A 27,426-nucleotide genomic window follows, 5' to 3' on the forward strand; every position below is an offset into this window, starting at 1 on the left:
ACGGCTGTGTGGTGTTTAGCTGCCAGCCAGGTTAAACCATGACAGTCAGAGCATGTCTTTTCCATAAATTGTAGATGCAACTTCAGGAAGCAGTATAACCACAGGGTTAAAACCACAAAATACCTCAATCAATACATGTTAAAAGGTAAGGCTATTGGAAAGCCAACAATATCAGTTCTAGCTTTACACCCGGTAAACCTATTTAGAGTAGTCTAAAACAACTTCTATTTGACTCTATCCAGATTAGTATAATAAATCATTTTAATGCTGAATAATGGGGCTATGCATACCTATCTTTAATAAATGCATAGGCATAAGGAGTAAGATAGTACTTTTTTTAAAGGCATCATAGAATCATTAGAGCTGTGTTTTCACATGACATGCTGTACAAAATTATTAGATGACACAAATAAAAGAAACACACGCAAACAAAAGCAATCAAACATGTTCAATTGTGAACTTATTCATACTACCCTTTACATGAAATTCTTCCTCCATTTTATGGAACCAAGCAAAATCTAACATGTCTCCAAATTGCTAGTTTAGCTCAGCTTAACCTACACCAGGATCCTAGATGATCCCTGGATCCCCCTTCCTCTCTTCCTCTTGAAACTTCCACAGGAGACCTAACACTCCAAAGAAAAGTAAAATTCTAAATACCTCAGAGTACAGAAATATAGACTTAGGTAGGCTATACATTACAACTCACTTGCCTGCTCCCTGATATCATCTGTCAGTATGCAAACTGTATTTCCTATACAAGCCATCCCCATGCCCTGATACATAGTTGAATATAATAGAAATATTCAGTAATCTGTACCACCTATATCTAAGATGGTAAGAATTATTATCATATTGAATTGCATCCTATATCATTAATAATTATGCTGAAGTAAATTATTTGTGAAATAAGGCAGAACTTGCTGGATTTGATTATCCATGATTTCTTTGGCACACAGTGTTAGTGAGCAGGCATTAAACCCCTTTCTTTTCTGCATGACTGTGACCAGACTAGAAAGTGATGTGGTCAGGATGAAAAGAAAATCAAGTGGGATGCAAGCAAAGAGGGAGGGGAAGCAGGCTGTGGTGCAAGACGTCTTGGCTGTGATGTTGGTTTCCATAAACATACCAGCAAATATATATATATATATATAAAATATATATATATAAATATATATATATATATATATTTTTAATGGGTGGAGTGATTTCTTTCATAAAGAAACCATAAATTTTATATCTGGACGTGCTATGGGGGCAGAGCAACAAACCTCAGTGCCTCCTTTAGGATATATTACAAAATTATGTCTAAGGATTCAGCACTAGTATGACCAGGAATGTGGTCACACTAGAAAGCTTTCATGAATCATATTAGAAGCAGTCCTATGGCTCTGTGTGCAGGGAGGGCTACAACTGATAACCCTTTTGTGAACTAAATCTTCTTCATCTTATTTTCAGTCACTTGGGTTCTCTCTAAAGCAATCTCATAAATTACATCAGGCTTCCTAGTGCTTGGGATTTTTAAAACTGTGAATTCAACTTTCGGTTTGGTGATAAGTATTAGAAATCTTAACTTGAGCTTAATGATGTTTTTCATGAAGTAATGGCTATTTGAGTTCCCCTAGGAGCTCTTCTCTATATTTTCAAAGCTCATATCTCTTCTGGCCGCCTTCATGTCATGAACAGTGTTTTCTCTGTTCATTTACAGACTGCTGTGCAAAAAGCAGCCTCTGGAAATGGCTGGCATACAGCATATAGTAGTCTACAAACGTGATAGAAAAAGATAACATTAAACCTTTTAAAAGCTACAGGAAGCCCCGCTATTTGCATCTGCTCCTTGCAGAAACAATCTGATGCCTTTCAAACTGAGAAGTTAAATGTCTCCGATGCTACTAGACTTTTCCTATTGCCTATTTGGTTACCCTAACTGGGTACTTCCTGGAAGGCCTGTTGCTCCAGTGTGTGTTACTAGGGGAAATATCACTTGGGAGGAGGCACAGAAGGGTGATAGGTAAGGGAAGGAGCTGCATAAGGAAAATGTAATTTAAACCCTCTCTTTTACAGGGATGAACATGCTGATGTTTAGAGAAGTTAGGGAGGAATTGGAAGGATTTGACCCCACAAGAGGAACTTGTGGGCTCTGTGAGAGCTGTGTGCAGCGCAGACCCTTGTGTCAGGGCAGTGCCTGAAGGCTGGAGAAGGCAGCATTGCAGGGGCTCCACTTTCTAATCCCATTGACTGTTGTTAACCCCCAAGGATGGTCTATGCCTAAAAGCTCTATGAGAGCTCTCACTGTTCAATTTATTTCAGTATATGTGATAATTTAATTTCCCATCAAATATTGCAAGGAGTATGCGTATTTGTCCTATTGTGCTATTTCTACCCACAATGTGTATTTATTCATTACCCACTCAGCTATTTGTCTTTAATTAGTTCCTCAGCTGAGTACTTCAAGCTGTGCAGTGCATGTCTGGAATGTTTCTTGTTTTACTAATGAATTTAATTTCAGGAAAATCCTTGATCATAGCTCAGCCACTATGAACTACTGACTCTTCATATGTAAATAAAAGGGAAGAGATGTGGAGAGCCCCAGGCTTGCTTTCTGTGATAAGTGATGATGTGTACTTGCCCAACTCTCTTCAAGAGAGTGACTAAAACTAGGATAGAGGGGACAAGGCATGAGGTAGAAAAAGAAATCTACAGCATAAACCATAATTTCTCAAAGATTTCAAGGGAAAGGTCTAGTCTAACCATTCTTCTTACCTTGCATATTTAATGCAGACAGCAGAATTCAGAATCTCTGGATCCCAGAAAAATAAATTTTATAGGTGGACTCTGAAAACATCTGAATATTATTTCTGAATAATTGTGATTCTTACATACTGAACTTACAGAGAAAAAAAAAGTGTGGAAAATCATGGAGTAATTTCTCTCTCCTTGCACAGTGTTGCATAGAATAAGACTGATATAAATAGAGGCTGATATCCTTATATGTTCCATTTTCTTTCAGCATCAAAAAGTATTTGTCAGGAGACTTTCTTGTTATGCCTTGATAAATCACATATGCAATTTTCTATCTCTTTTGGATCTTTCTTGGTTTGGGATTTTGCTCATTTATTTTTTGATGTGGATGGAGATTACTAACCCGATTCCTGGACCCCTAGCAGTATCTGTGCTGCTAATCATAAAGGAATGGAAATGCTTGAGATTGACTTCAGGTAAATTCTAACTTTGGCCATGTAGAAGTAAAATGATTATATTTAGCAAATTATATTTGAGTAACCTGAATGGTATGAATGATTGTGATCAGATTTGAAGAATGGAACTGGTACTTGGAAAGTCTACCAGGATAATTAGCAAAAGGAAAACATTTTACAAAAATGAATTAGAATAGTTTATCTATATTTGTCTAGATAAACAAAATGTCGTGAGGAGTCAAGATGGCACTTCATGAATATATTTTGGAAGTACTGGATATAAGATGTTTTTAAGAAAAAAAAAATAAACGTACAAGATCGAAAGGGCATAGATTGAATATGAATACATGTTGATTACAAATTAGAAGTTGTTTTCTACCTACCTAATGAGCGATGCTCTGAAATACTTTTTCAAACAGGAGACTTACAAGATAGGATTTTGTTAAGTATATGGAAATGACTGTAGGATAATTGATGGAGAAAGGAACGGCATCTCCTATCTATACCCTCGGGTCTCTGGTTTGCTAGAATGTCAAAGTGATGTTAAGTAGAGATTGGATTACTGTTTACAATGTATTTATAATGTGTTGTTTCCAGATTACTGAGGATGATTAAGGGGTAATTTTTGCATTGATATTTCCCTTCCTATGAACACTAGAAATTTGTGATTGCTAGACACACAAATGAGTGCTGTAGTACTCTGAATCATGTTAGTCTTTCAGCTGTTTGGTTATGTGTCCAATTCAAAGTTAGGTCAATTAAATGTAGGGAATTGGGAGGAACAGGAATAATCCACAAGATTAGATTGTTTTTGCCATTCTAGGATCACCTTGGGGTTTCCTATATTTAACAGATTTCACATTATATCAATAACCTTAGATACTGTTGAGGCCCTTTCACCTGCTTTTGTTCTTCTTAGGAGTTTGACTTTTATATTTTATGATGGCTCTCAGCTTTGTGACAGGACAAGGATAAATATTTTACAGCCTATGGTACATAACAACACTTTACATACCAGTTGTATTGACTCTTTATCACCTAAATCCCTTTCACTAAGATGTTGTAGAGACAAGTACAGCAATAGTGTTCCCTTCATTCACTTAATATATTTTCAGATTCAGAAAGAAAAAGAAAAAGAAGAAGAAGAAGAGGAAGAAAAGGAAAAAGAAGAAGAAGAAGAAAAAGAAGAAGAAGAAGAAGAAAAAGAAGAAGAAGAAGAAAAAGAAGAAGAAGAAAAAGAAGAAGAAGAAGAAGAAAAAGAAGAAGAAAAAGAAAAAGAAGAAGAAGAAAAAGAAAAAGAAGAAGAAGAAAAAGAAGAAGAAGAAGAAAACGAAGAAGAAGAAAAAGAAAAAGAAAAAGAAGAAGAAAAAGAAAAAGAAAAAGAAAAAGAAAAAGAAAAGGAAAAAGAAAAAGAAAAAGAAAAAGAAAAGGAAAAAGAAAAAGAAAAAGAAAAAGAAAAAGAAAAAGAAAAAGAAAAAGAAAAAGAAAAAGAAAAAGAAAAAGAAAAAGAAGAAGAAAAAGAAAAAGAAGAAGAAAAAGAAAAAGAAGAAGAAGAAAAAGAAGAAGAAGAAGAAGAAGAAGAAGAAAAAGAAGAAGAAAAAGAAAAAGAAAAAGAAAAAGAAAAAGAAAAAGAAAAAGAAAAAGAAAAAGAAAAGGAAAAAGAAAAAGAAAAAGAAAAAGAAAAGAAAAAGAAAAAGAAAAAGAAAAAGAAAAAGAAAAAGAAAAAGAAAAAGAAAAAGAAAAAGAAAAAGAAAAAGAAAAAGAAAAAGAAAAAGAAAAAGAAAAAGAAAAAGAAAAAGAAGAAGAAGAAAAAGAAGAAGAAAAAGAAGAAGAAAAAGAAGAAGAAGAAGAGAAAGAAGAAGAAAAAGAAGAAGAAAAAGAAGAAGAAGAAAAAGAAGAAGAAAAAGAAGAAGAAAAAGAAAAAGAAGAAGAAAAAGAAGAAGAAGAAGAAGAAGAAGAAGAGAAAGAAGAAGAGAAAGAAGAAGAGAAAGAAGAAGAAAAAGAAGAAGAAAAAGAAAAAGAAGAAGAAAAAGAAAAAGAAGAAGAAAAAGAAAAAGAAAAAGAAAAAGAAAAAGAAAAAGAAAAAGAAAAAGAAAAAGAAAAAGAAAAAGAAAAAGAAAAAGAAAAAGAAAAAGAAAAAGAAAAAGAAAAAAGAGGCTGTAGAAATCTGCCCCCAAAATCTTACTTTAGGAAGAACTCTTGCTTAATAGTTCTTCCCTTCAGGAATGAATCACATTTCTCTGAGCATACTGAGTCAAGAATAAACCCTCTTTCAAGCCATGTTCATTACACTTATAAGTTTTTTTTACCTTTCATTTGAACTCTTATGGAATTGAATGGAATGGAATTATGGAATTGTTATTCAGAGGTCAGATGTACTGGAAAGAAAGTGAATTGCTGCAGGAGAAGTTAAGGAGCATGAGACAGTAGGAAACACGTCTAACATTAGTATTTCATAATCACAGGAAACCTTTCGTAGGCAATTCTCATTCCTATATACTGTTAATTTAATGTGGTTATTCTGCTCAGGTTTTCATGTTGTATTCATGAATACATTAGTTACAGGACTACCATATGTCAGCTATGCCTTTATTTTATTTTTATTTTATTTATTATTTTTTTCTCAGCCATTTTGCCATGGGAAAGACAGGTGAAGTGTATTCTTTTACTTCCCTATATATAGACTGAAGAACAAAGGACCAAAAGTACTTCTTGCATCTGGAAGATATGTTAGGGCATTTTTTAGTGATGTTTCATTCCAGACAACTTCAAGATGGTCTCAGTGGCCTCTCTTTCAATAAATATTATGTCTGTGCCCCAGAAAAAAACACTGTCCTCTAAACAGGCATCATGTGTGAGTTTCAGACAGACACCCTAGAGCCTGACTGTTAGGGCATCCAAAAACAAGTACCAAGACTTGACTCTGAGATAAGCCAGTTCATAGTGCAAGGATTAGCCAAGTAGTCCTTTTTCCTATTCCAATCTGCAATATAATAAACATAAAATAAATATAATAAATGTAATAAACCTGTTTTATACTAGCTTCAGTTTCATGTTCAAGTTTTCTATGTTGCAGTAATTCAAGCATGAGATGGAGAAAGTATAAATAATTAAGCTCAATGTATATAAACATTTTTGATTATGACAATCGTTTTCATACAATAGCATAATCAAAGAATCTCAAATAGTCATAAAATATAGATTGATTTTTCCAAGGTGAGGTGAGGTTTAGGTGAGGTGAGGTGAGGTGAGGTGAGGTTTCAAGTCTGAAACCGGACACACAGTCTGCAAGCTCTTGAGAGTATTTATCTTAGGCTATCTGTTCTGCACATGTCATTGGCTGTGCAAACATAAGACCACCTGGGTATGGTAATTTATTATTTGTGGTGATGAACACAGTACTAACAGATTTAAATACCACCTGCATTTTTCAACTATTTTTATCATTGCTGTGTGACTTGTGGTGACAATATGGGCAATACAAAGGCAATTCATGACTCCAGAATGAGTAGAGATGGATACCTTCACTAGTCATAGGATGTATTCATATAGGAATTAATCAAACTTTTCATCTTCTGGGATTCTGCCAACATTTACCAACAGGACAGAAGTATCATAATCAATAGCATTGACTGCTGCAGAGTTGTTTAGGGAGATGAGTAGTTTTTTTTTTTTGTTTTGTTTTGTTTTGTTTTGTTTTGTTTTGTTTTTTGACCTACTGTGTGAATGTTGGGTGGGACATCAATTAAGATAAACTTGTAGTTGACCTCTCTGCTAACACCTCTCTGGCCTTACAGGGAAACAGAAGACTTGATGCTTGTCAGTAGCTAGAGAGAACTGCCATATGGAGAAACCTTATGTGCAGGTTAGACTACTGTATATTTGAAAGATGAAAATATTTTCTCTAAATGACACTGACAACAATGGTATCAACACCATTATCAAGATTGTCCTTTACTGCCCAGCACTAGGAAAGGTCGGACTTATAGATCTTTACTCACAAAAAAACAATCAGCATGTGACTGTTCATTCCTTTTCTTGATTCCAATGGTATAATATATTTAACAAGCATAAAGAGACTGAAGCAGGTGATGTATGAAGAGAGCCTGGGGGTACAGGATTTGCTTAGTCTGAGAAAGACTTGGAAGGGAGCTAATTGCTGATTTCACTGCCTGATAGGTAGTTCCAGAGAAGAAAAATCCCATCTCTCCTCAGAGATGCAAATCAAAAAATTGAGTTAACAGTCACAGATTACAAAACAGAAATTTCCCACTGGATATAAGAAAAATATTTTCACAGTTAGAACAGTTAAGCACCGGAACATGTTGCCCACAGAGACTGCACAAAATATATCCTCAGAAATTTTCATAGAATGAATAGAAAAGTCCCTACACAAACTGATCTGGGTTAGAAGTTATTCATGCTTTGAGCTGGAGATTTTTGCTAGATGACCTCAGGAAGTCCCTTCCAACTTCAGTTAACCTATGATTCTATGATTCTTGCAAAGCATTTTATGTTTCATGATCTTTAAAAATTTAATATCTTGCTTTAGATTGTGAGAAAGATATAAAGCAATTCTCAAAAATAGCATAAAATGTTGCTTTCATTCTGTGTCATCATCTGATAGTTTTTCTGACTGGAAGGTGGAATATTCTCTGCTTTTTGAGTAATTGATTTACTGTTGTGTTAATTGCTTTATTGTTGTTGGTTTTTGCACATCTTTTTTGAACAACTGGTTCTTCCCTCACTCCCACTCCTATATGAAATAGAATTAAACAGTGACAAAAAGATTCTTTTTCAAAGTGTTGAAAATCAAAGTCAAAATGATGTCCTAGTATCAATCAGCATTGGACTTGATAACAACATATTCAGTTTCAGATAACTTCGTATGTTTTTCAGTGTTGGTATGGCAAATGTTTCTGAAAGTTTCTCTCCTTTTGGGGTGGGAACTTAACATACTTATTGCAAAAATCCCTTACCTACCATGTTTTGGAAGCATCTTGGCTTTCTTGAAAGGTATCCTACCAACTATGGTCAGGTCTGCCTGCCTGCATATTAAATAATAAGGTACAATAAAAGTTCATAACAATAAATTGTCATAGCAAAACTAAAATAAATGGTATATGAGTGAATGGGATGTAGGAACATTAACTCTGTTCTTGGGGTAAAAATTGTCTTACAGCGACTTTAGTTCCTCACTTTTAAAAAACAGAACTAATTACATTGTAAAGCAAAAGTTTCCATCTACAGGATTTCATGAAACCAATAATAGCTTACAGATATAGCATGCATGTTGGAAATTGATTACTGAAAGTAAAGGCGAAATGGATTTTGAACACATAAGTCACTATTGCTTCTCTTTCCATAACTGTATCTGTGAAGGCTGTCCTACTGAAGAAAGTTACTTTTCTTAATTTGATTAAATCACCTTTGCAGAAGATTCTGCACAAATGAGAGTTGAAATATGGGCACAAAACACAAAAAACAAAACAAAAAAAAGGTTAGAATTTGATTCTTAATATTACGAAGCCAAAAGCTTCATGATTCTGAAAGCTTAGCTAAGATTTCCCAAGTACAGATTGCTGCAAGGTCTTAAGAGTAAATGGATAGAACTGTTTTGAATTCCTTTAATGTGAAGAAAAATATGGTTCTAGAAAGTAAAAGTTTTTTTTTTTTCTTTCACTCCATTTAATTCCACCTGAACTGATGAAAATTTAAAACCTTTACTAAAACGATCAGTATTTTCCCTTCCCTTCCCTTCCCTTCCCTTCCCTTCCCTTCCCTTCCCTTCCCTTCCCTTCCCTTCCCTTCCCTTCCCTTCCCTTCCCTTCCCTTCCCTTCCCTTCCCTTCCCTTCCCTTCCCTTCCCTTCCCTTCCCTTCCCTTCCCTTCCCTTCCCTTCCCTTCCCTTCCCTTCCCTTCCCTTCCCTTCCCTTCCCTTCCCTTCCCTTCCCTTCCCTTCCCTTCCCTTCCCTTCCCTTCCCTTCCCTTCCCTTCCCTTCCCTTCCAAGACATAATTAGATGTAACATGGTTCCCTACTAGAGAGACCATTGGTGACAGTTTACGAAGCTTCTTTATTAGTTTATTTGGTGGTTGTGTGTTTCTCAGTGTTACTGAGTTGCCTTCTGTTTTGAGCTAGATGCTAGGTGCTGTGAGGTTAGAAGAGATCCTTTTTAACTGGATATCCTCTTCTCTGCAGCCACACACTTTTCTATGTTTAAATGGGACCGAATTTGCATACTGACACATGGTGATGAAAGAATCTGACCTTGCTCTACTTCACCTTCAATCATTTTTTGCCTTTTTCTGCTCTTTCTGCTTTTTAAATGTCAGTCATTACTGCAAAAATATACAGGCCAAAAGTATTAAAGTGAGAAAAAGTTTCACCTAAAAATGAGCATAGATATTTTTCTCCATTTTAAACCTAATTTCTGAGATTATTCAGGTTTATGAAGTGAAATTTAAAGGTGACTATAAGTTTATGCATGTAATTGACAGGATTTCAGTAACTTCACATTCCCCAATTTAATCTAAGGTTCTCTTAGTTCCTTACTGCTTTACTGACATCTTCTCATCACATCTCTTTGCACTTTGGGAACTGTTTCATCATTTCATTTTCAGATTTTGTACCTGCACAGTTTCTTTTCTTATTTTGCTGTAGGTAAGTGGTAAGATATTAATATGCATTACAGTCATACAGAAGGTAAAATGTTTGAAATTATAATTAAAGCATAACTTTAACAGGATTTGAATTTAATATGAACAGCTACTGTATGTCATCTATCAGACTAATGAGTCTTTGCCTAAATTCCCTAGGAATTTAGAGACAATACTTTACATCAAATGCTTCAGATACTTCTTTTTTTTTTGTATTAAAGAAGATAAAATTAACCTGCAATATTATCATAATGATGATGTGAATTTGAATAAAATTAGCTCTTAGTTGCATTGAATTCTATACATATGAAACATAAAGATCCTACCTCCTCTATGGAGTTTCACCATTTTTTTCTTTTATGGTCAGTTGGAGAATGGAACATGGGCATTGACTGCCATATATTCTCATTATTTCACCAAATACATAAAGAGAATATAATTTATTAGGGACTTGAAATTCAAACAAACTACCTTCTGGAGATTATACCAACATACATATTTACAAATGATTGAATGCATGGGAGACTTAATTAATAGTAGGCAGGTCTACTCCTAACTTCTACCAAGTAAAGTGTGTTTGCCACTGTCTGGTTTAAATTTCATGACAACTGTGGAAAGCGTGGAGATGTAAATTGTGCAATTGATTCCTTGTACCTAAATTCAATATATGTATAAAACAGATGTAATTTGCATTCTAAAAGACAGTAGAGAGTGTACAAAAAGTAACTGACAGGAAAGTATGCAGTAAAGGATCAAATATATATTCACTAATAATAAATACTCAGGACATACCCCTGTCCTTAGGGACAGCAATGTAAATTTCACTCATAATGAAAATACATGCTAAATGACAGCATACTTTCATCCATCACCAGGCATGGGTAAAAGTGGTGTAAGTTTTGCTTTTAATCAAACACTCAGACTCTACTAGATATTGACAATGCTTGAAAAGCTTTAAAAAAGAAGGGATTAAACTGCATCGAGAGTCAATGACTGCCATTAAGAGGTTCTCTCTTTCTCTGTTCTGAAAGTAGTAGGACTCATTTAAAAAAAAAAAAATATTCATGAGAATAGAACAAATGATTAGAATTTTTCAAAGTAGCACCCTTCTGCATCTACACACTGCTGCCAATGAGTTTTCCAGTTTTTGTACGCCTCCAGGAACGCCTGGACCGGAATGCTATTTAGCTCCCTTGTCACGGCCTCTTGAAGTGCCTCTACTGATGCATGATGCTTCCCCTTGAGCATCGATTTTATTCTCGGGAATAGAAAAAAGTCTGGCAGGGCCACGTCAGGGCTGTAGGGGGGCTGAGGAAGCGTTGCCACCTTGTGCTGGGCAAGATACTCCACTACGTGAAACGCTGTGTGGTTTGGCGTGTTGTCATGGTGCAGCCGCCAATAGTTGACGATGGCTGGGCGGACACAAGCAATATGTTTTCGCAGTCTTGTGAGGACTTCCACGTAAAAAACTGCATGAACTGTTTGTCCGGGTGGTACAAACTCTTTGCGGATGATTCCATGTTGATCAAAAAAGCAAATGAGCATGGACTTTTGCTTGGATTTGCTCATTCGTGCTTTCTTGGGGCGTGGGGAAGCAGGGGTGTGCCATTCTGTGCTCTGCCGCTTACTCTCCGGGTCGTATTCAAACACCCACGTCTCGTCACCGGTCGCTACATTGTCCAAAAAGTCGGACTCCTCATTCACATGATGAAGAAGATCCTGGCAGATCGCTTTCCGGTTGGCCTTTTGCTCCTCTGACAACATTCGCGGCACAAACTTCGCGCACACTTTCCTCTTTCCTCATGGCTAAGTTTTCTTTCACCATCTCAAAAACTTGGGTTTGAGGAATGCTCAAGTCATCAGCAATCATTCTGATACTCATCCTGTGATCACGGTTCAGTAAATTTTTCATTCGCGGCACAGTTTCGTTGGTCTTGCTGGTTGAAGGGCGTCTGGAGCGGTCGTCGTCTTCCACTCTTTCCCTACCTTCTCGGAACAGCTTGTGCCACGCAAAAACACCCGATCTACCCATGGCAGCATCACCGTAGGCCTCCTTAATCATGTTGTGAGTCTCTTTGCCCGTTTTACCAAGTTTTACAGAAAATTTGATCGCGTATCGCTGCTCCAGTAAATGCTCCATGATTCTCCGTGACGAGGCGTTTCGACAGGTGTTCACAGTACAAGTGACCTGCTCTCTTCAACAGCCAACAGCCGACTGCCAATTTTTCCCAGCGTTCCCAATATCCCCCTCCACAGATCCTGCGCATGCAGACCGCCTCTTGTCCACCCGTTCGCCCAGGAAAAAGCCAGTCCTACTACTTTCAGAACAGACCATGTATATTCTAACAAGATCAGTCTCACATAAAGGTTTTTTTTGTTTGTTTGTTTGCCTTGCATTATTGACTAGGTAACTTGGGGATTACTGACTGTATATGGCAGTGTTTTTTCCAGTTTGCCAAGATTATAATGTTAACTCTACTTTTCCTTTATTGTCTTGCAGTATTTGTAGGCATCCTGCTGCTTCAGGTAGACAAAAAAGACATGTCTAAAAAAGGATTATAATTAAATTTTATGTGATCTGTATTTCTTCCTTCTCTGTAAAATGCATAGTACTCAAGGGCAGGGTTTGCTCTCAGAAAGCAAATAACAGAATAAAACTTGACAGTGAGTGGGATAAATTAGAGAATATCACATATGACCCATAAGTCAGTGTGATTTATGGTAAATTGTGTCACAAGTATTTATTCCATGAATACACTTTTATGCAAAGTTTCTACTGAAAGAGAGCTTTATGGACAAATTATAAACCTCATAAAACAATATTTTATGGTGAAAGTATTGACAATTTATAGTCAGTGCATGAACACAGTGATAATGAATTTTACCAATTATTTTTGTATGTAGAAAGATCTCTTGGTGATCCTTACAGTGCTGTAGAGACTAATATACTAGGCCAAAATTCCTCCCATTATACAAAGAATGATTGACTCAGATTAAGATTATCACAAAGAAGGAAATATTTGTTGGAATTTAAATAACTCCAGATGTACAAATTCAAATACTATCAACCCCCAAAAAACATCAAGACAATTCCAAGCTGATTTGCAATTCCAGAGACATTAGGTCTCCTCATTTTGGTACTGTCCACCAAGGACTATATAAAGTAGATCTTATCTTGCTGAAAATGTACATAACAGTGTTATCAATTCAGTTTGCATATTTCTGACTTATGACATCAGAGAATTCTTTCTGAATGTAATTATAGTGTGCCTGAGAGTTTGTTGCAAGTAAAAAGGGATGACAAGACTATCATCCCAAATGCCAGCGTTTGGAGCACTTTGCTTCCTAGGAAGGATATGAGAATATGTGTAAGAGAAACCACCGGAGGAAATACTCTTTCCTATGGCTACCTTTAAATCTACAGATTTAAATGATTTTAATGAGAAAGAGAAATGCCTTATGCAAACAATGGAAGTTTTGCAGCTCCTATTTTCAGAGCAGGCTAAGTTTTATTTGTAGTAACAGAAATAGCCTATAGTTTTATGAGACAACCAGCCATAGTCTGAAATTTTCTGTAAGGTAAGAAAAGAAAGAGTTCTCTTAGACACATAAAGAAATTCCAGAAAATCTTTTTGGTATTGTTGAAAACATTTCCTCACCAATACTAAAATAAATTCAAGTTAAAATAAATAATCAAAACAAATAAATAATCAAAGCAAAACAGGGTTAAAGGTAAACAGAAAGAGACAGACTTATCCACAGGAAATGAAGTTATTTGTGTTGGTTATTAAACAACAATCAGTTATTAAACACCTAATAGAATGTATGTTTACTCAGAAAGTTTTAGAAGGATGACCTAGTGATTCATTCTCTTCTCTTGCATCTCTGAGGAAAGCAACCACATATGAAGAATAATCACAGCAATTTGATTAACTGAACTGGATGATCCCTATCCAAATCATGAGTGGACACAGTTACTCATTTTATCACCTTCAAGAAATTCAACTGAAAATTCAAATAACTCTTAATTGCTTTTATTATTATTATTATTTAGGCTGTTTTCATTAAAAAAAAAAAAAAAAAAGAAAACAAAAACAAAAAACAAACACACACACACACACAAAAGAAATCAAAACAAAAAACAAAACAAAACACCCACTTCTCCTATGTGCTAGTAGAATCAGAATGACTGTGACATACAGCGAGAACAATATTGTAGTGTTATTTGGATGTATTTGTATCCCACTTGAATTACACTAAGTACAGTCCAGTGCAACAAATAAATAAGTACATGATGGGGTAAATAGCTGAGGAAATTCAGCAGACAAATTTTTAAGATTATTAAATGTAGCTACAGTTACTGGGAAAAACAAACAAACAAACAAAAAAAAACCAAACAAACAGAAACTAACAAACAAACAAACAAAAACAGTTAAATTCTTAAATGGATCAACTGTTGACCTGTATTTACCATACTTATTACAGCTGATTGCAAAGTCATACAAAGTTCATAAAATTGTTGGGGAAAAAAAATAAAAAGTTTTCAATTTTTTTCTACATGTCAGACTGAGCTGAAACTAGATGGAATAGATACCCTGCCCTTAGGACAATATGAGCTTAGTTCATTAGTGTTCTGGGAAACCTATTGTCAGTTTAGAATATAATGAAAATGGGCTTGGCATATACATGGAAAACAAACTGAACATGTAGTATATTGGAAGTATTTTACTGAAGGAATACAAAAGACACATTGCCAAAGCGTATGAGTAATGACCCTGGCAGTTGCTGTCATTTTTTAGATATCTATAGGGTGGTTTTAACCCATAGTCACCAAAAACACCTATGTTCAAACCACCATCTGATTAATTAAGCCAACTCTGTTAGAATGCTCCAAGAGGAAATAAGAGTGAAACCAAAAGCAATTTTTAGAAGTGAAAGAAAGTATCAAATCTCAAAAGGAGTAATGATAAGCAATACTCAAAATCAATGAATAAGGGCTCAAAGTATATTTCCCTAGACAACACACACGAGCAGTCAAATGCACACAGACAAAAACAAAATCAATGCACTGATATAAGAATCATGTTTTGATTAGTTCTTGAATTTCTGTCATCTGTCAATGAGACCTTTTTGTCTGTCACTGCAGATCCTAAGTGAACTGTTACTGGACTTTATGAAAGATTGGCTTACAGAGAACCATAGTCAATGCAGCTGCTTCTTCCCTCTTTGAAGATGGAGATGGAAAAGAAATTAAATCTGAGATGAGTAAAAAATATCTTCCTCTTAAATTCTGTTTTTGCTATGGCAGGAATGAGACAAAAGGAAAACTGACTCAAAAAGAAAGGCAAATGCATGCAAATGAACTTGTGATGTGACAAAAATATCAAGATCTTGAGTATTAATAATGTCAGTTTTGATGCATGTAATACATGCATTACATACATGCAGAATACATACAGAATTAATCATGGATTAATTCTGTTTTATAAAATTCCTTTCCACAAACTCAACATTTTGGATCTTTGTTCCCTTGGACACATTTTGAAATTTTCAAAATTTTCCCTAGGACAAAACACTTATATTCCAATAAGCTGTAATCTATGGTGAGACAGCAGTGGCCTGGGGTACAGCAACTGCTGTAAGTGGTCAAGACAGAACATAAAGGAGAGTGCACAGGGAATATAAAATGGAAGCTTTTATTAACTGCAACGGACTGCGATTTGTATTATCTCCTGTGAGAAAACTTATACTGGCTTCCTGACAATAATACATGGCCATGGAATTAAATTCAAATTTATTCATAGGCAAAATTTCTTTAAAACTACATATTATATCTGTAAAGTTCCAACAGAAAATTCAGTTAGACAGGGTGTTAGAAGTACACCCATTCAGTTCCCCAGATAGTAAAGGCTACTGTGCTCTCAAATGAGGTTTCATATGTATGGATATTCAGAAATGGCTCAGATTTCAGAGACTGATATTTATAGAAGCACTCATATTTAGGATATGAGGAACAAAGGTGCAAGAAAGATGTTGTTTGTTATTCCTTACTCATCAGTTGCAGGAGCTTATTATGAAAATGTTTGTCAGATATAGTTCGGAAACATAGTGACCTGTGATTAATAAAACACCATAAATAACAAGCACCATATAGGTGATGTGAAAGTTGCCAAAACATCTCATGATATTATGTCATCTCAAGACCACAAACAAAAAAAGAAGCTAAGCAAACTCAGGTGTCTCAATAAGCAATAGCCTACAGTTTTCTGGCACTGGACTGGGAGCCAGAAGACGGTCTTTTGTTATTGTTCTTCTGAGGAAAAATGTCCTCAGCTAAGATTAAATACGTTAGTTTAAAGCGGGGGTGATAATACTGCCTTAAGGTACTTAGAAATGGGCAAATGGCAAGCATGTAGCCGTAATAGGGCAGATGAGGGAGGGCAAAATGAATCTATCCCTATCAAGTCATGTTGGATGCTGGTTAGAGCAGTGTTGTTCAGCTTGCATATACTGTGTCCATTCCTTGAATATTTTTACATCACTGCAATCCCACAGGTTGATATAAATGGGCTCTTAATTGACATCTGAGGATGGATTTTGTATCCATTATAGATCATTAAAATATTAGTAACTGTAATTAAATCTGACAATATTTCCTTACTACACCTCTTGTAACAGAATGCACTTCAAATCTTCAAATACAGAGGATGAGTATAATCCTTGTGCCAATTGCACAGTTAAGTTCTTAAAGTGTGGTTTCAAATGACCTTAAGCTTTGCTTTCAGTGGTAAATTTCACATTCTGAAATACCAAATACATTGAAGTATTCAAATAGATTGAAAGAAGAATACAATCCTTCTAACTGCATCCCCACTTTTATTGTGTATGTGAAGTAGAAATTTCATCCTTTATACTGATTTACTCTATCACCTGCTGATCAAATTGGAGAATGTATATCTCCCATACAGCTTTAGCCTGAAAATCAGGAACTGATATAAAAAACAAAACAAACAAACAAACAAACAAACAAACAAAACACCACCACCACCACCAAAAAAACCTTGTTTTACAAATAAATGTTTAGCTTCAATATGTTTAACACTGGATAACAATCTTGTTAAACTTTACACAGCTGTAAACACAGTTTACAGCAAAAAGTTTTGCCATCATGCTACTATTTATACCCCATAAACACAGTTTACAGTGATATGCCTAGCAATGCTAATGGCATCGACAACAGCACTCAACAGAAGCACAGATGTTGAAAGATATTCTTATGCAATCTATATCACTATTTATATCTACATAAACTTAGTTGAATAGTCTAGTTACCACTTTTACCATAAAAAAAAAAGACAAATATCCACATTTTAAAAGCAAAGCTGAATAATTATACATGCAGTTACATAGATAAAAATTCTCAAAACACATCATGCTTTCATAGAAAAAGGTCTCTGACTAGACAACCACTTGTCCAAATTTGCATAGGGAATCCACAATATTACTAAGTTAAAATGTATTTATTTATTTATTTATTTACCCGTGATTAAGTGGAAGGAAATTAGCCAACTTACGATCTCCTTGACAGCGTACAGGACCTACAGATATCTTGGCTTCAGACCCAGGCCGGTCAATGTCTCCAACAACAACTTGACTCACTGGTAGGTGCTCTTTGTATGACAACATCCCAGTGTCTTTTCTCCTGAATTATAAGAAAGCAGTTGTGAAATACATAAAAATAGTTTGCTTCATCACGATTGTTGCCAATAAACTAATGCAATAATTATACCAGTAAAATGCTATCCTTTCTTTGCTGTGAATGGGAACACAAGTAAGACTTCCTCAGGTGTCTTCTTTGCTCTAGTTTATGACAGTTACTATCCTAATGATAAGACCCCTACATACCAAGGAAATAGTGTTTCTTTTAAATTTAATATTCTAATATAATCTAAAATAGAGATATTGAAGGCTAATTGTCTGAAAAGGCTTATCATGTTTGTCCTGTTATTTTTAATGCTAAGTGACTAAGTCCCAAAATCTAAATTGGTTTCTTGTCTCATCATTGCAGGAAAGACATTCGCCCCTGCAAAAGAACTGTTACTGAGTGGTGAGAGTACTAGACTGAGTAGAGAAAAATTACTTGTCTTTTCTTCAACAGAACCTGTGTAGTTTGTTTTCTGTTAAAAAAAAAAAAAAAAAAAAAAAAAAGGATAATGATAGCTTTTGTCACCCCAGCTGTGCACTAAAAAAAAAAACAAATACCTTTGAGAAACTAAGTGTCTCTTTTATGATTTTCAAAGGTACTTGTAGTTCCTCCGGACATACTAATCACTGCTGACAAAGTCAAAAAAGTTATAAACCAAAGACAGATTATAATGCTTGTCCTTGTACTACATGTTTGGAAATAATCACAGCTGGAATACTCAGTTCCAAGAAGTGATAATGCTTCCGCCAGTATCTAAAGATTTTTCACATTAAGAGGGTGAAGAAAGTCTCTGAAGTTTTTCCTCACCAAAGAAAATCCCCTTAAGAGAATAAAGATTGAATTCAGAGTGTGTCAGATTCCTGCTAATAGCCAAATGGGAGATGAATGAATCTGATCAAATCCTGTAATTATTACCAGGAGATATTGATGAGATCTCTGTGTAATTTTATATTTCTAATTTTTGTTCCTGTATATAACAGCCTGCAAAGCGCTTTAGGGTGCCTTTGAATGAAAGCAGAAGATAAAAGATTTATCATTGTTTTGATTATGATCATCTACTTTATAAGCATTCTGTGGTATGGAAAGAAGAAATACATTATGCATATATCAGCAAATGACATATTCAAAGTAATGATAAAATTCTGTATTGCTATTAATTTGTTTATATAATGATTTTATACAAACAGATTTCTAATACCAGAGTATCTTTTTTTCTCCAATTTTGTTAGACATCACTTAATTATCAGTCCAGTCCTAAACAGGAGAAAACATAAAGAATATACTACTGGTAGGAATGGACTTATAAAGATATGCTTACATGACCTGAGGAACTTGAATTGCTTTGAGAATTTGAAATGAACAAACAAACAAACAAAACACATACTGGATTGAAACAGCTGTGTTAAGCACTTATTAATTAATTATTAGTAGTGATTTGAAGAACACAAACTCCCAAGCATTCCCATTTAGAAAATATATAATTGTCTACCTCTCACAAGATCCCCTACTGTAATACCTGAATTTCCATAATATATTTGAGAGACATTAAGTCCAGCAAATATCTGAAAATATCTCTAAAAAAAATATCACAACAGGTACAGATGTGCCAAGTATTAATGCTTTCTTTCTTCCAAAAATATATAGCAATAATTTTATTTACACTAGAACCACTAAGAAAAGTTAATATTACAGAATCACAGAATCACAGAATTTCTAGGTTGGAAGAGACCTCAAGATCATCGAGTCCAACCTCTGACCTAACGCTAACAGTCTCCACTAAACCATTTCCCTAAGCTCTACATCTAAACGTCTTTTGAAGACTTCCAGGGATGGTGACTCCACCACTTCCCTGGGCAGCCTGTTCCAATGCCTCACAACCCTTTCAGTGAAGAAGTTCTTCCTAACATCTAACCTAAAACTCCCCTGGCTCAACTTAAGCCCATTCCCCCTCGTCCTGTCACCAGGCACGTGGGAGAACAGGCCAACCGCCACCTCACTACAGCCTCCCTTGAGGTACCCACAGAGAGCGATAAGGTCGCCCCTGAGCCTCCTTTTCTCCAGGCTGAACAAGCCCAACTCCCTCAGCCGCTCCTCGTAGGACTTGTTCTCCAGGCCCCTCACCAGCTTCGTCGCCCTTCTCTGGACTCGCTCAAGCACCTCGATGTCCTTCTTGTAGCGAGGGGCCCAAAACTGAACACAGTACTCGAGGTGCGGCCTCACCAGAGCTGAGTACAGGGGGACGATCACCTCCCTAGCCCTGCTGGTCACACTGTTCCTGATACAAGCCAGGATGCCGTTGGCCTTCTTGGCCACCTGAGCACACTGCTGGCTCATATTCAGCCGACTATCCACCATCACTCCCAGGTCCTTCTCTGCCTGGCAGCTCTCCAACCATTCCTCTCCCAGTCTGTAGCTCTGCTTGGGGTTATTGCGCCCCAGGTGCAGGACCCGGTACTTGGCCTTGTTGAACTTCATGCAGTTGACCTCAGCCCATCGGTCCAGCCTATCCAGATCCTCCTGCAGAGCTTTCCTACCCTCAAGCAGATCGACACACGCACCTAACTTGGTGTCATCTGCGAATTACAAAGTATTTAACGAACAATGCAATTTTGGCAGCAGCACTAATAAACTGGAAGTGAGTTACTTGGAAATATGCAAACTATAATTAACAGGATTAAAAAGATGGTAAACAAAAGCTAGGATTTAAGAGGAACTAGATAACTTTGGAAAGGTTTTGATGAAATTTACTTAACTTCTTTATGTGCATACAAAGCAGAACAAGAACTATACAGATTGACCCTATTCCAAGGGTCCTGCCCTATTTACGTATTGTATAGTGATAACAATATACTCTAGGTTGAACACTCCTATTCCCACCTGAATAGACTGTTCTCATAGATTCTTATAGATCCCTTGTGCCTTTCCCACGTCTTGTCACTGCAGGCACCCTTATACATTAAGTTGGACCTAATGACACCTCTGATTTGGCTGCCAAGGGGTATTATGGAACAGTTCTCATTACTAGATGGGAACATAAAAACTGATGGAGCATCATAACTCAATTCTATTTTTTTCATACTGACATTAGAAAGGCTGAGGTCCTATGAAATTTGCTATTCTCACATTTAGTTAACATAGTGACTTTTAGTAATAAGAACTGTAACATTTTATTGTATGAATACTAAAAGCAATTATCTAATGAAATGTATTTTTAACATCTGTGCTGTCGAATATACTACTGGAAGACCTATGCAAAAGTGTGATGAATTCTTTATTTATTCAACTAACTATCTATAAGCCTTTGGATCATGTCCAATCAAACTATAAGACCAAATGTGCTTCAGCCAGCATTTTGTAAGGCACAAGGATCTGTATTGGAAAAAAAATATTAAAAATCTCAGAGCAGCAGCTTGGGGGTTTCATTTCTTGGACTTCTTGACAACTTTGACAGTTTTATTTTGTATGACTGAAGAAGCTAAATAAAAATAATTGAGTATGGCATGACAAAATAACAGATGGCTATAGTTAATGCTGACTTCAGCCCATATATGTCTGTTGACTTCAATAAGGTTCTAAAGTGCATAATTTAGTGTTGAATTTGGTCCAGAAAACTTAATGAAGAATGGGACTTAGTGCACCTAGAACATGTCTGAAAAAAATGGTTACATAAACTTTACCATTCCTCCCACTTCTCCACTAGCATTTCCTGTAGAGTTCATTCTACACCTACGCATATTCCTCCTACAACACTTGAACCAATCTATGTTTCACACAAAATTACCAAGCAGAACATGAGTGTGCAGTGATTTATCTAACCTCTTCATTGCTTCTATAACTACAATACACAATATTTTGGGGAAAAATCTAAGTTAAGCACACCTTGGAACAGAGTGCTTGATTAGATAACTTCATAAAATCTTCATGCAAATGTTAAGCAGGTAGGTCCTACCTTCCAAATTTGCATCTTCTGGTAAGCATTTTTCATGCTTATCCTCTCTTTTGTATTTATATTCCAAACTATTGTCTTGGTTGGGATTACTTATTATATTATATAGGGGTCGGGATTGCTTATTATTATTATATAGATGGTATCTCAGCCCTTTTACCCTCACTTTTCAGGTTCTGTGAAATAAAGATTGTTAATAAGCATAAAGATGCCTCATATGAAAAATGTGGTATTAAGGTGTGTTTGGTTCTGCTTTCTGTGAAAATTACAGTTATCCTACTTTTATATCACAGGTGACATTTTGGGAAACACAAAATTTACATTACTTGGTATCATCATATGGGAAGTAAGAGTATCAGCATCCTTTTTCTCAATAATAAAATATTTAAATAGCCAAGAAAAGAGACAAAAAAAATAGGGAAAGTAATAATGTTATATACTATTACAAGTAAAATTCCAAGAGAATTTGCTATTCAGCTATTTATTTCCCTTCTGTAAGGACCCCAACCAGGTATTGACTGATTTTTAAGAAAAGTTAGGTATTTGATTTTCAGTAAATTCTTTCTGGTTTGAACTGAACTCAAGCTTTCATTCTAATAATCACAAATTTTGTTTTCTTTCTCTATAATCAATAATCTTTCTTTAAACATTGGTTTACACATGGTCTACTAATTGTCTCCCCTCAGTAGACCTTGGGTCCCCTTTAGTTCTTAGTCAGGGTTAACTATCACATTGTAGTTTATATTTTTCTGCAGTCTTAGCCCTAGAAGATTGTTTTCCATTTATTTTTGTGGGTGTGTGGAAGAACAGAAACTCATAAGAGTAAGTACTCTCAAAGGAGCACTTACCCTATCAGGACAGGACAATTTTATCTAGTCTGTACTGTGTGGCATACAGCTTGAGCATCTGTAGCTCCTCACTCAGCATGATGACCTCTAGGTTAAGATTGGTTGAGACTGCCCTCCAGACTAGGAATCAGTGATCCTATATATTATTTTTTACTTCTTACCTAATAAATAGAAAAGTTGCTTCTAACTGTAAAGTTACTAATAAAAGTGATTCCCAAACAAATTCTCTCAATAGAGTGAAGTCATCAGCTTTTGTTCTTGTTTGTTTGTTTTGTGTGACCTATGAAAGGTAAACCCTTCAAATTAACCAGTAACTACAACAGAGGTCAGGAACAAACAGCTATTTCAAACTTTAAGCTATGTCAGAGCCAAATGAAAGAAGGACTTTATAACAGCCGCTGCCAAAACCAAAACCAAACAACAACAACAATGAAAGTGAAGGAATATCTACAAATTGTGTTATAAACATGATGTATAATGTTTCTACATCTACTGGGGAAGGAAAATGGTGTCTAATATCGTGAAAGTGCTTTAGTTAGAGGAATAATTAAATATCCATCTACAAAGCATTTTAAATGTACCCACAGTCATCAGAAATAATTATATGAAACTGAATGCTCCAGGATATACAAGCACATTTAAAGCAATGGTGCAGCATAGAGGTAATTAACAGATTTTTTTTTTTTTTAATTATTTATCTTTTTTTTTTTTGGCAACAGAAACACTCTGGTATAAAGTATAAGTAAAACATGAATACTTGTCATTTTCCCTGTGCTTGTAAACACTCACATATGTCTGAAAATTACTTTCATTGCAACTGCTCTTTCTTTTAATTCTCTTGCTAAAAAGACAAATAACCTTATTTTATAATGATATGCAAATTTTTCTTGGCCTTGGCCCTGCTTAAGCAGGTCCTGGCCCTGCTTACTGGGAAATATCTGGACATCACCTGGTGATAGGAAGTGCAGAATATTTTTTTTTCCATCATGGCCATGCCCCCTCCCCCCTCCCCTCTCCCCCCCCCCTTCCTCCCCCCCTTCTTCCCTCCCTTCTTCCCCCTCCACCCCCCTTCCCTTCCCTTCCCTTCCCTTCCCTTCCCTTCCCTTCCCTTCCCTTCCCTTCCCTTCCCTTCCCTTCCCTTCCCTTCCCTTCCCTTCCCTTCCCTTCCCTTCCCTTCCCTTCCCTTCCCTTCCCTTCCCTTCCCTTCCCTTCCCTTCCCTTCCCTTCCCTTCCCTTCCCTTCCCTTCCCTTCCCTTCCCTTCCCTTCCCTTCCCTTCCCTTCCCTTCCCTTCCCTTCCCTTCCCTTCCATTTTATTTATCTGCATTAGGTGAAGACAGAAATTAAAATGTAATAATTTGGCTGCAAAGGCTTAGGGCCTAAAGTGTTTGCATCTGGTGCAGTCAGAGCCTTGACGATGTTGTGCTGCACTTTAATGCAATAAATATGTTAATTTGCCAAATGTTGATGCATTTTTTTCTTTCCTGATGGCTTAAATGTAGCTTACTGCAGATGTTTCTTGCCTTAAAATGAAAGTCTATGAGATAAAAGTTGCCCCATGGAGGTAAGGGATCCTGAGACATCTATCACCTCTAACTGTAAGCAAAGGCTACACAAGCAACTTTGCACAGGCTGCAGTCACTGATTACAGCTCTCTGCTATTCCAGACAGCCACACTACCTAATCTTCTTTAGAATCTGATCACATCTCAAATTAGGAAGAATTTGGCTACTCGACCCCAATACTCATATCTGAAAGCTGTTCCAGAACATTCATGCTAGCTATAAAGCCAGCATGAATTCCAGGTTTAAATACTCAATTCACAGGACATTCCTTTTTTTTGTGTTCGCAAATGTCACAATAAATATTTCTTCCTTGTTCTGTAGTGTATTTTACTGCAGTGTATTTTTAGGGAAAATGGTATCACAACCTTTCAGCACATAGGAGATGGAACACAACGCAGAGACAAATAAGCTTTTGCCAGTCCCATCTAGTGCATATAATGCTGTGCAAAGATTGTAGTTTGCCCTGAGAAGCAGTCTGGCTACACTGGCAAGGACAACACCTGAGCAAATAAGCCTTGCCAAAAGCCTTCTGAGAAACATGAACAGAAGAAATGTTCTGTGGGATCAAAACAATGGTCCACCTGCTCCATCCTCCTGCTGCAGACAGTGGCAATAAGAGATGCTACTCGGGGTGAGTGTGTGAGCCTGACTCTTTCTGTCATCTGCTGACCTTCTACTCCTCCACCAGCTACGATCATCATATTAAAAATGTTACAGGGTGCACAGTGCTTACCGTTTATTGACCTGTTATGTATGAATCTGTTATGTCCTTTCCTGAACATACTTACATTGTCTGCTTGCACAACCTCCTGTGGCAGCAAGTTGCAGAAGTTTACAACCAGCTGTGTAAATGTGGAGCAATTGCCTGAAGTAACTAGGAAAATAAAGCTAACGTTCACATTTTAAAGAAAATGTACAGCATTGAAGAGGCTTTCAGGGTAGGGCGTAGCTGCATTACCTGAGCGTTCCCTAGGCTTCCAACATTAGATGCTATAGCGCTGGGGGAACCTGGTGTGCTAGCTCTAAGGAACAGTAGAGTGGAGTGGAGACACTGTGGTTAGGCTCTGTGACCAGGTGAGGACCAGGTGTTCTTGTGCACACCGAGACCGATAAGCCAAGGACTTGTCATGTTTTGACAAATGCTGTACCCTAGTGTACTTTTGCTCATTATAATATCATAATAATACCAAAACATGCCTCCATCCCAAAAGCTACCTGCCTCCAACGTGCAACTACCCCTTACTGAGCATGTGCTCTGAATTTCTCTGAGACTATTACTTTAAACGGAGACGGGAGAACTTTTTACCAATCATAACTAAGATATGCTTGACTAGAGTCACTCAAGCTCCACCTAAAAGATAGAAAATAATATAAATTGGCCTAAGATTGACGGGATGTTAGGGAAGATATCACCGTCATGGGAGATACCATCCCGAGGGAATACAACATCCTTAGGACCTCCTGGCTCCTGGGACCAGTCAAAGAGCTGAGCCTCTCTTCCCCCACATTGGGACACCTTTGGGTGAGATTTGAACACTTGGTTTTAAATCTTTCTAGAGTCTTTGACCCTTTTAACGTGTTAATTTCTATGCTGCACACCTGTAACACCTGTGTCACCTGTGTATTTCATGCATGCTAGCTTGCTTTTGCAGACAGTCACTACCGCCAGCAGTCCAAAGAATCTGTGTACCTGTTGCTGTAATAAATCACACTTGATTGCATTGTTCCTGGTCATCATAGCTCTCATTAAACGTGACTAGAGTAAGGGTGGTTATACATTATTGGTGAATCCATGACTGTGATAGTTCAGTGATCTGAATCCAAGCAGACCCCTAACCGTTAATGCATTATTGGTGAATCTGTGATTGTGATAGTTCAGTACCTTGAATCTGACCGGGCCCATAATGGTTAATACACCCCTTAATGCAACAGTTAAGAAGTACTTTTTTTTTTCCCCCATCTGTTTTAAACAGTTCTCATACCAATTAATTTGTTTATATCTAGCTTTGAGTGTCATTGTGTTATGCTCCAGTGCACTGCATAGGTATGCTAATAGTGTTCCATTGTATATTAACATCTCTTATTTTTCTTTATCAAATGAAAAAAAAAAAAAAAAAAAAAGGCTCTATGTGCATGCAATAACAATGCTGGGTGAAATTACCCCATTTCTTTCTGAGCAGGGTAACACACTGTTTGAAGGAACATCTTAAGAATACAAACAGAAAATGATTCAGTGAGGAAACTATGTTTACATATCATTAAGGAAGTGGAATTCAAAAATGGAAATGTATGAATTAACTGTTTTCCAACATCTTCAAAAAAAAAAAAAAATCCGCACACAAAAAAATCCCACAAATTGTTTGCAAACAATAATTTGTTTCAAGATAGAGAGGACACACTGTTAATAAATGCAATAGAACCTGGAGGTCTACAGACACGTTCTTTAGCTGTATAAGCATAATATAAACTGTTATAAGGATTTATACATGGTTCTAAATGATTTGCAAGTATTCATGTATCAGAAAAGGAAACTGAGATCATGTACAAATCATGAGTAGGTAGGTGTAAAAAAATCACAAATGCATCACTAGAAATTCTTAAGAAAGTTTTAAGTAATGGCAGGTAGAAAAATTGAATTGTTTTGTTCAATTCTGGAACAGCTGAATCCTTGCTAATCCTTCATTAGAGAAACTTGTAAAAAAAAATCATGTTAACGGTAATAAAAACAGTTTAATGTTTCTTGGATTCTAGGATAACATTACTTGTAAATCATCAACAGGAGTAAGCATCAATTGGTCAACTGACTGAGTCTTCAAAAAATATTATTCAGATCAATAAAATATGTTTTTTTTTTCTTTGCTTTAGTTTTCTATAAAGAAAGAAAACATGAATTTAATGAATTTTCAAAATACTTTCCCATTTTGTTTACACATGCAGTCTTCAGTTTTCACCAGTGAATTTATTCTGTACCAATTGACTCCATTCCCCCATGTTCTCTTTAGTGTTCATTCTCTACTGAAGATGAAAAAGCTATAACAAAGTAGAAGACTAGATGATTTAGTACCCCATGAAACTTTTCCTTGAGATTAGGTCTTGGGAGCTTTAATTAAAATTAAAGTCAGTGTGCATTCTGGCAGTTCTAATACACATTATTTAAATTTTCTTTCTGAGTTGAGAACCCTTAAGATATGATAAGTCATTCTATTTACCAGGAAAGGAGTGACAGCAGACATTGCTTCAAATTGTAATTCATTCTACTATCCTTACAGATACATTGTAAGTATAAAATAAGTGCTGGTGCCTTATTTAACTGTGTGCCTACAGAAAAATAATGTGCAGTTTGTGAGGAGGACAGGCTTTACTGTCAAACTTTATTTCTGAGGTATTTTTTTGCAAGAAAAAATTGAGGATATTTATGGATAAAGATGACATGGATAACAACTATGATATATATGTATATGGTGTCCAGATTGATGGAGGAGATTTATATGACAACATAGATTAAGAAAA

The 27,426-nt window shown here is 36.1% G+C and overlaps 1 protein-coding gene across 1 annotated transcript in view; it reads right to left on the minus strand.

The window, feature by feature from the left end:
* The window catches only part of CNTNAP2 (contactin associated protein 2), a 1,138,684-nt gene that overhangs the window by 162,940 nt on the left and 948,318 nt on the right, over positions 1-27,426 (minus strand). Inside the window, exon 16 of the mRNA XM_084507662.1 lies at positions 17,429-17,556. Within this exon, the coding sequence (XP_084363788.1) occupies positions 17,429-17,556 (128 nt within the window). The remainder of the gene's footprint in view (positions 1-17,428; positions 17,557-27,426) is intronic.

The sequence above is a fragment of the Aythya ferina genome (genome assembly GCF_964211825.1).
Source record: "Aythya ferina genome assembly, chromosome: 2".
NCBI classification, from domain to species: domain Eukaryota; kingdom Metazoa; phylum Chordata; class Aves; order Anseriformes; family Anatidae; genus Aythya; species Aythya ferina.